The sequence below is a fragment of the Scatophagus argus genome, chromosome 21 (assembly GCF_020382885.2).
Source record: "Scatophagus argus isolate fScaArg1 chromosome 21, fScaArg1.pri, whole genome shotgun sequence".
Taxonomy (NCBI): Eukaryota; Metazoa; Chordata; class Actinopteri; family Scatophagidae; genus Scatophagus; species Scatophagus argus.
Genome location: NC_058513.1, coordinates 15,138,734 through 15,148,163, shown reverse-complemented (window position 1 = coordinate 15,148,163; position 9,430 = coordinate 15,138,734). Strand labels below are relative to the sequence as shown.

Below are 9,430 nucleotides of genomic sequence, written 5' to 3'. Positions count from 1 at the left end.
ATTAAATACATGAACTTATGTCTGTTCTTTTCGTTTCCTACCTGTTTTAAAAAACCTCTATGTAGCTATCTCATATCATCCAATGAACAATTTCAAAGTCTTGTCTCCACACACTAAAAAGATTTAGATCCAAACCCTATAATTTTTACTATAGTATTATTAATAATACTTGTAAATACTATGGTACCTGGCCATTTATACATTTTTACACATGCCCAAACTCCTAAATATGCCAACTTAATCCTACTGGCCAAAATAATTTTAATGATTTAAAATATTCAATTCATAAATGGAATTTCAGACAAGCACGTCGTTACGAGATACAGTATTTTACTTTGGTGGGTTAATGGTACGTTTAAAAAACTGAATGAATATTAGGTTTTTATTTGTTTTTTACTTTTAATTTACAATGTCATGGTGTCATAATAGTCTCCGATACAGTAGGTGGCGGTAAGCACCTTTAACCTTAGCTCGAAACAACCATGAAGAAGAAAAAGAAGCGCGCGTGACGTTCACACTTCCGTAACTAGCTACAGTGCAACAACATGGATGCAGTGGCTGAAGGTAACCAGGAAACTGGTTTTACCGGCGAAAGCGGTGCTGCCAAGATACATGAGCGAATTCAGAAACGGCACCAGTTGAGGACAGAGGATGCCGAGCGGAAGAGGGAAGCTAAAGAGAGCCAGTCTGTCTCGGAGGAAAAGGGCGAGTACTTCTTCAGCGCTTTTAACGCGGAGCGGGCGTCCATCGAGGAGCTGCTGACAGGCTGCTCCGGTGCTGACCGGGCTGTGGTAACTCAAAAGCTGGAGGAGGCGACAGCCAGAATACTACAGCTGCAAAAGTTTCTCAACGACAGCGTGTTGTTTTTATCCCACTACGAGCTGAGACAAGCCCAGGTTGCTTTCCAGAAACTCCAAACATCCCTTGCCAAGACAAGAGAAGAGTGTCTGCCCAAGAAGAAGTTTACCTTTCAAGCACGCAGTAAAGCAGCAGATAAAGTCTCAGCACCTATGTCAGATACACCATCACCTGGAGCAGCCACACCTGCTGATTCCAGCAAGGTGGATGGAGCTGCAGCTTCTGAGCAGTGCGGCTTCTCCAAGATGGACAATGTGCGTCTGACAAAGACAGCTGAGGAGATCCAGAAACAAGACGTACTGTTGACTCACCTCACCAACTGCAAAGTTCGGCTGTTTGGTTCCCCCAGCACGCTGCACCTGAAAAACATCGACAGCTGTGAGATCCTGTGTGGGCCCGTGTCTAGTTCAGTGTTTGTTGATCAGTGTAGGAACAGCACTCTGGTCTTCGCTTGTCAGCAGCTGCGGACTCACAACACCACGGACACCCAGGTGTATCTGCACGTCACCAGCCGAGCCATCATAGAGGACTGTCGCGGAGTGAGCTTCGCCCCTTTCTCCTGGTCGTATCCCACCTTGGAGGAAGATTTCGTTGTGTCTGGCCTAGACCGGGACAGAAACAACTGGAGCCAGGTGGATGACTTCGACTGGCTCGCTGCAGGAACACCTTCCCCTAACTGGACTGTCATTCCAGAAGCAGATAGGAAGATGAATTGGGGCACCTAGAATTATACTTTTAAAATCTGTATTTGCCAAAGTAATAAGTTAATAAGTTAATTTTTTGCCTGCAAATTTGTTTTACACTACTGTTATCTTTTCAATGTGTTGGATTGCTGTAATTGAGAAAAGTTGTGGTTTTGTATGACAGAGTTAAAGCTGCACTAACACCTGAAAAAAAAAATCCACATTTACACAGTTGGTTTATGGCAAAGTAGAGCATCACATCTCAGGTGAGGCAATTCTGGTTTGAGGTGTTGTAGACCAATATTTTTCTGCTCATGCTCAGCAAACAATTTGCAAAACTGCTAAAAGTAACAGTAAAAGACTAATTTGCACAGAGAAAACTGGGCCCTCCAACACCAGATTTAATGCCTATTTTCTGTTGTATTCATGCCTTATGGTAGATGAAGTTTGCAGTTTACTAGTATGACATTGCATGATTTCTGGTAAAGCACAGCAAAAATTAGCTTACTGCAAGTACATATTGCAGTGCATGTGTTGCACAAAAAATACTTCAAAACCTTGTGGAACGTCTTCCCAGAAGAGTGGAAGTTGTTGTAGCTGCAAAGCTGTCTGTGTATTTAGAATACAATGTCATTAAAGTTCCTGTTGGTGAAATGGTCAGGTGTCCCAATACATTTGTCTATGTAGTGTTGGTTAACATGGTCTCCATCATATAGTTTGTCCATTGGAGAGCACTGACAGGTGTATTTCCAGCTGTAAAATGCCCAGTGTGCTACATATCTTGGTCACTATTCTTGTTAAAGTTGTATGTGTACATTCAGCTTCCTTTACTTTGGATGTCATTTACAGTATATCAATACTTTACATACTGCTCACCTCCTGCTTGTGTACTCACAGATTTTACTTGTCAAAAAACAAACTTAGGTCTGGTTGGAATGGATTTGTTTGAAGATAAGTTTTGCTGCCATGCAGGGCAAAACCATTCTGCTAGTGGATAAGCCTTTGTGGAATAAATTCACAAAAAGGCAGACGATCACATTATCGGAACGTGTACTGAAAATGTAGGAACGATGAGGTGAGTATAATTTATCTAATATATAGAGCAGAAAAGATGGAAATGTGGGTAGTTTAAGTGCTGCAAAGCAAAAAATCTAGAAGTACTTCTTTTGAAGTTTTAATGGTAATTTTCTGCTTTATTGAAACCTACTTTATAATAAATTTTGCAGTATCATTAAAATGATAACCACTTGAACCAATGGACACAACAGTTTTAAAGCACCCTACAGAGGTACTAAAGCAGGATTTCAACAAATAGATTTCATTAAAAGTCAGATAAAGAGCAATTTGCATAGAATTAAAGAAACTGAGCACAGATGTCAACAAAAACATGCTTTCTAAAAACTGAATGAATGCTGTTATGTGATTGGCCAGGAACAATAACCATTCAGCTGTGACGCTGCAGTAAGCAGCACTGCAGTCCCCGTGCAGTCAAAGTGAAGTTTGAAGCAGTCAGACTAGAAGCCATTCAGGGAAAGGCCTGACCTTGGTCAGAATAAGTACCTGGCTCATATGTGTGCCAGGGACAGTGTTGACTCTTAACTGCCAAGATAGTAAGAGTCAAAATGACAAAATAACCGAGAGTACTTCAATACATTTATCAGCTTGCATGGTGTAGTATCTATATTTATCTATTTCTAAACATATGTTTTTATCCATCCAGTTTGTCTCAGCTTTGTGCTTTTTGTGCAACTGTAAATAAATTAATCACATAAGGGGCCAATGTGAATCTAAAAGGCCTTTAGTGGGTCACCGGGCGTTAAGTAGCACAGCTTATTTGCAGCACTGGGAAGACATCCTGTTTTAGATGAACTTGCGGTCCTCTCCCAGTGAATGGGTATGCTCCATTATTAGCTCCACTTTCATGTCCATGGTCTCTGTCAGCTTTCAGCTGATGCCATTACTGTTCCTGGTGCATTCGATCAAGGCGACCATGACCACGTGAACACTCAAACCAATTATGGCCCCTGGCAGCAGCTTACGATCAGGCTCATCTTGTGTGGAGGGATTTCGGCAAATTGGATCAGGCTGCTTACAGGAGCTTAGCATGACGTACTGCAACTTTGAGTTTAATCATGAGGCTCCTCGGCAATCCTCCACCTCTCCAGGACAACGGAACACCGCGATTAGCCTCACCTGTGTGTTAAGGAAGAAAAACTGGTCAAATCTGGGAGGAAAAGCCTTGTGAAAATCCAAGTTTCTGTCACAATGGGAGAGGTGACAGCTTTGGAGAAATAACACTCCTGTGCCGCTCCCAGGTCCTCCTGGGTTCTTCATTTCTGCTCTTCTGCTGTGGGATGGATTAGATAGCAAAGAGACTGGGAAACAGGAGCTGCAGGTTGGCGCACTCAAGAACATTTATCTGAACTAAGGGGCTACTGGTTATCTGCTGGTTAGCTACTGGTTAAAAGTATTGCCTGACTCTCTTTTTCACAGTAAAGGATACATCACAGGTTGAACAATGGCTTTGATGTTGGTCAAGTTTGATCTGAAGAAGCGAGTGAAGCTCGCTCAGACTGTCTGGTTCATGTACTGGTTCGCTGTAATGGCTGGTGTGTTAGTCTTCAGCATGGGCCTGTTCTTTAAGATCGAGCTGCGAAAGCGCTCAGAACTTATGGACAACAATGAGAGCCACTTTTTGCCCAACCTGCTTATATTTATGGGTCTAATAGCCTGTGGCATCAATGCTTTTGGAGGCAAAATGTGCTATGACTCACTGGACCCAACCAAGTTTGTAAAGTGGAAACCCTTGTTAAAGAACTTCTTGGTGTTCTGCGTGGTGTTCAACACCCTACTTTTTGTGACGGCCCTGCTGTGTTTCTTGATGAGGATCCCTATGCAGTTCACCCTGGCTGAGGGGCTGAGGAATGGCATGAAGTTCTACAAGGACACGGACACACCGGGACGCTGCTACATGAAGAGGACCCTGGACCTGATGCAGATGGAGTTTCGGTGCTGTGGAAATGACAACTTCAGAGATTGGTTTGAGATTCAGTGGGTTAGCAACCGCTACCTGGACTTCAGCTCAAAGGAAGTCAAAGAGTAAGTGACAAGGAAGAAAAATGAATCCCCTGTGATGGACCTTTATGAGTTAGAGATCACCGATGTGTGATGTGATAGTGAACTGACTGCTACTCAGAGATATTGTTAGTGAAGCTGAGTGTATCAATGTGGTGGCCCGTGCTTGTCTATTCAAAGTTATAGTTCAGCATGTGGATATGAAGGCAAGTCAGAGCAGGTGTATTATTTACTTTACTTACTTTACTTTCTTGAATTTTTCTCGGGATCAATAAAGTATCTACTTTCTAAGTATACTTACTTTCAGTCACCAAGGATTATCATCACAGAAGTGGTGACAGCAGGGGGGCTGCGAAAGTAGAAGAGGTTACTAGGCAGTTTTATGGATAAAGTTGGAACGAGCGACTTTGGTGATTAGGTACAAAAAAAGATGCATGAGGTCAAAAAGGCATGAGAGGGATTAAAAGTACATTTTTCCGATTTAGTGATATGTGGCCTCGTGAAAACTTGTTTAAATATACACAGTTTTTTGGGTGATTTTTTTGCAAAAAGTAGAAGTTAGGTGTGTGTGGAGAATTATGATGAGGATGGTTTTGAGCATTGCCTGATAATTAGTATTTAATCTCATGGATTACAGCGTCCATGTCCTTCAAGAATCAGCATCCTGTCCTATCAGCAGGGAACCTGGTAACACTCCAGGGACAGCACAGTACAATAAAAGAATTTGTTGATAGGATTTTAAAGTCTGTATAAACACTGGACAGTAATGCAGTCAGGTGACTGGTAAAAACTCTTGTAAGGCCATTACCGGTCCAAGGCAGTAAACATGGAAATCCGTTCATAAATAGTCTTAAATATTGGTACAACCATACATCTGATTGATCACTTGATTAGTATTTCAAATCGTGAAGTATTTCCTGTATGTTCTATAGAAGTAGTACTTTTAGCTGGACCATTATTTTGGGCTTGACTAAATGTTGATATGTGTTTCATTGACCCACTATTGTCCATGCCTTTTGAGAAAGAAGATTTGGTGAAAATGGAAAAAATAAAAATACTCTGAAAAATGAACACAATAAAAGCATTATATCATAAAGTCCAACACCACTGACTGTGAACTAAAAAACTTTCTTCTGTCGCTCGTGTCCAGAACTTGATACAGTTTGATTGGATTCAGTAAATGAAAAGGGAGAAAAATACTCTGGGACAGTAAACATCACACCTTAAGGCTATTTTGGTAAAAGGAAAGTCTGACAGTTAGTGGAGTAATTTTAGTCCACACACACACTACAAATGTAGTTCCTGACCTTAAATCTCACCTCACTGTCACCTCCAACCGATCATAACGTGACTCTAACATGACACTTCGTCTCATCCTCTTAGCCGCATTGGGAGCAACGTGGATGGCCAGTACCTGATGGATGGAGTCCCATTCAGTTGCTGTAACCCCAGCTCCCCCAGGCCCTGCATCCAGTTCCAGATGACCAACAACTCCGCCCACTACAGCTACGACCACTACACAGAAGAGCTGAACGTGTGGAGGCGTGGCTGCCGCGAAGCCCTGCTGTCCTACTACGGAGGCATGATGAACACCATCGGAGTCCTGGTGTTGTTGATCACGATGCTGGAGGTCAGGGCCAGCGATGCATCAGCACAAACACATAAATATAGATGCAAATGTGATGATTTTCAACTTCACTTTAGTGTTTAAGTTTAGTGAAAAATAATGTTTGCTGTCTCATTTCTTGACCAAACCAAGAAATTGGTTTTCACCTTTAAAATCTTTTCCCTTTTAAAACCAAAACAATGCTGTTTAAAAACTTCTGGAAAAAACTTCTGAAAAAGTATAACTCTCCCATTTATAATACTTGTCCAAGTGCGTTTTCTTGTGTCTTCTTCACCTTAGTGTGGTGTGTTGATTCATAATGGGCTCATTATTGCTCCCTGAAGCCAGATGTGGAAAATTCCACTGGAATTTGATAGTTAAGGCTGCAACTAATAGTTGCATTGTTTCATTGCAGTGATTGTTTCATTGTTCATTGTTGCATCTCACAATTAATCAATTAATTGCTTAAACTATAAAATATCAAAAAGCTTGTTACCATGACCAGTCCAGGGTGTACCCCGCCTCTTGCCCATAGTTAGCTGGGATATTCTCCGGCCCCCCCGCGACCCTAATGGATAGGCGGTATTGACATTACTGTAACATGTCAAATTCAAAGGATATTTTTGAAGATGTATAAGACATAGTAACATGCTGCTTTAAATGATAATTTACATGCTTTTTTACATGAAAAAGGTAAATTACCAGGGTTTAGAATTATGCAAATATTTTTCTCATTTCAACAGTTTAACTGTTGGACACATACATGCTTAATACTTCATTGTAAAGTATTAACGTATCAGCACTTATGTACTGGGGGAAGGTTCCTCATCACACACTGGACCACAATTGGCTTCCTAACTAGCTGTGTTATCACAGATTCATCTTGTACGTACACGTCTTTCCTTCTCCACCGGTTGACTGTGAAAACAGTCAGTTCTAGTGTCAAACTCTGCATGATGATGATAAACCATCCAAGTGCCAAAAAGAAAAATACATTTTTGATCAGAGGGGGATCTTTGGTCAGTCAATAAATTATTTTCCAGTAAATTTATCGAGGGCTCAGTAAATTTGTTTTGCAGTCAGGCAAGGACTTCGATGACCTTGTTGTGTGTATCAACATGTAAAGCTTTGACCCAGTGGGCTCTTACTTTCCACACTTCACTCCTTCTATCATCTCTGTAGACTTGCTGCATCTCCTTCCAAAACGGCTCTATCCACTTTACCTAAATATCATTCTGTGAGGTTACCCCGCACCACCTTTGGCATATGCGTACATGCAGCTTACCTACAATATCTCACTTGCTACTCAGATGCTAATCCTATAGCAGCCAAATGGCATCTCGCCTCCCTTCAACTCTCTCCTGAGCCTTGGCTGCCAACATCTGCTGTTGTTGTTGTTGCTACTGAGGCCCAAGAATCCGCTCATCATTACAGAGAACAGCGACAAATGCGGACAGATAAATTCTAGAGGTCAGTGATAGCAGACAGTAAATAGCACCATTTAGACCAACACGTCTGTACCAGACATCCAACAGACAAACCCTTGGTCTGAAAACAAGCAATGCCCTGGAAGCTGACCATACTTCAATGGGAGGAATTCCAGATTTAACAGCAGTTATGCAAGCGTCTCTGTGCTGACACAGATAGTGGGTTCAGAGATGGAGTAATGGGTTAATCTGGAGGAGGTGATGGGGACAGGACCCACTTCCTGGAGCTTGAGCCGCCAAGCTGATCTGTAGTCACCATTTACAGTCTTATCTCACTTCTTCACATTTCTAATAGATAGAGTAGGCCTTAAGGTGGTAGATTGTTTCAATAACTGTAATATATTTTTATGTGTACATATTTTTAATTCTTCTTATACTTCTTCACACATTTATACCCACACGTTTCCCTTTTAATGCTCACACATAGCTACCACACTTTGGTTACACACTTCCACACAGACACTTGCACAGAGACATCCACGTATAAATACAACTCATAACTTCTTTTTTTGTCTGCTTGTTGATGTCTGTACATTGTGTTACTGCCATCTGTCAGCTCTTTGCGTTGTGTCACATTGCACTGATTAAAAAGAATTTAACTGACATTTAAACAACAACAAACAAGATTCTTAAAGCATATCCTCAGTGATCGTCCCTGCTCTTTAGAAGATGATATTTTGATATCTGTCCTGGGGTTCGGGTTTATCTGATATGTCTTCCTGTCCACTGCAGTTCACGGTGACCATCGGCCTGCAGTACGTGAACAGCTCCCTGTCCACCTTGGCCAATCCAGACGACCCGGAGAGCGAGAGCGAGGGCTGGATCCTGGAGAAGACTGTGAAGGAGACGTTCACTGACATCATGGACAAAATGAAGGCCATGGGAAAGGGTAGCAAGGTGGAGGAGGGGGGTGAGGCAGCAGTTGCCACGGTGAGCTGAGCTAACCCCTCCTGCAAGAACTGACACCACTCCCACCTGAAGCGGGGAGGAAGGGGACGTGTGAGATTAATGTGTTTTTCTACCAGCATTTATTATTTAGACACTACACACACACACACACATATTTGGCTATGAACTCCTGCTATATGGACTCCTTCCAAATGGACACATGATTATAAACTGTACATCCATACATACAGAGAGATAACGGATAGGATGAGAAATGTTTTCCCCAACCAATCAAATCCATCTCAGGCTCCAGCTCTGCTTCACAGCATACGTTTTCAGAGATTTACTCTTTGTTACTTCCAAAAAACTGCAAAATGATAAGTCAGGTAAATGTGATATGTACTGAGAATTGTCAGAAGCTTTGCGGTCACAAGTAAATGTGTATTTTTTTCCTTCGTATTGTTGTTGGATGTTTTGGCAGGGATGGTGGTTGCCATGCAATCCACCACTACCATGGAAGATGGAAGATATTTACAGCCCAAGTTTCATTTTTGTTGTCTATAGTGCGCTGGTTTGTAGCTCATACTTTATATAGACAAGTCAAACACCCCTCCTTCCCCTCCTCTCAGCTCTTTTTATACTCCAGTCCACCTTTGTCCACGATGAAGACTGGATAGGCTCCCGAGACGGAGTAAAATTATGAATTGAATGAATTGGTATGAATGCATGAATGTTGCAGCACATGGTCAAAGAGTGAGGCATGGGAACGGGGATGTGAACCCTGGAAGAAGAAACAGGGCCAGCTCCAAACCTGTGGAGGATGACTGAAATTG

The 9,430-nt window shown here is 42.0% G+C and overlaps 2 protein-coding genes across 2 annotated transcripts; both read left to right on the top strand.

Moving 5' to 3' along the window:
• The first annotated feature begins 442 nt into the window (after window positions 1-442).
• Window positions 443-2,361, top strand: tbcc (tubulin folding cofactor C). The gene has a single exon (XM_046377979.1). It carries the CDS (start codon window positions 546-548, stop codon window positions 1,581-1,583), a length of 1,038 nt encoding a protein of 345 aa, XP_046233935.1. The 5' UTR covers window positions 443-545; the 3' UTR covers window positions 1,584-2,361.
• A 1,003-nt stretch (window positions 2,362-3,364) lies between these two features.
• Window positions 3,365-8,809, top strand: prph2a (peripherin 2a (retinal degeneration, slow)). The gene is made up of 3 exons (XM_046378345.1): window positions 3,365-4,640; window positions 6,000-6,246; window positions 8,442-8,809. Exons 1-3 carry the CDS (start codon window positions 4,060-4,062, stop codon window positions 8,646-8,648), a joined length of 1,035 nt encoding a protein of 344 aa, XP_046234301.1. The 5' UTR covers window positions 3,365-4,059; the 3' UTR covers window positions 8,649-8,809.
• The last annotated feature ends 621 nt before the right edge of the window (window positions 8,810-9,430 follow it).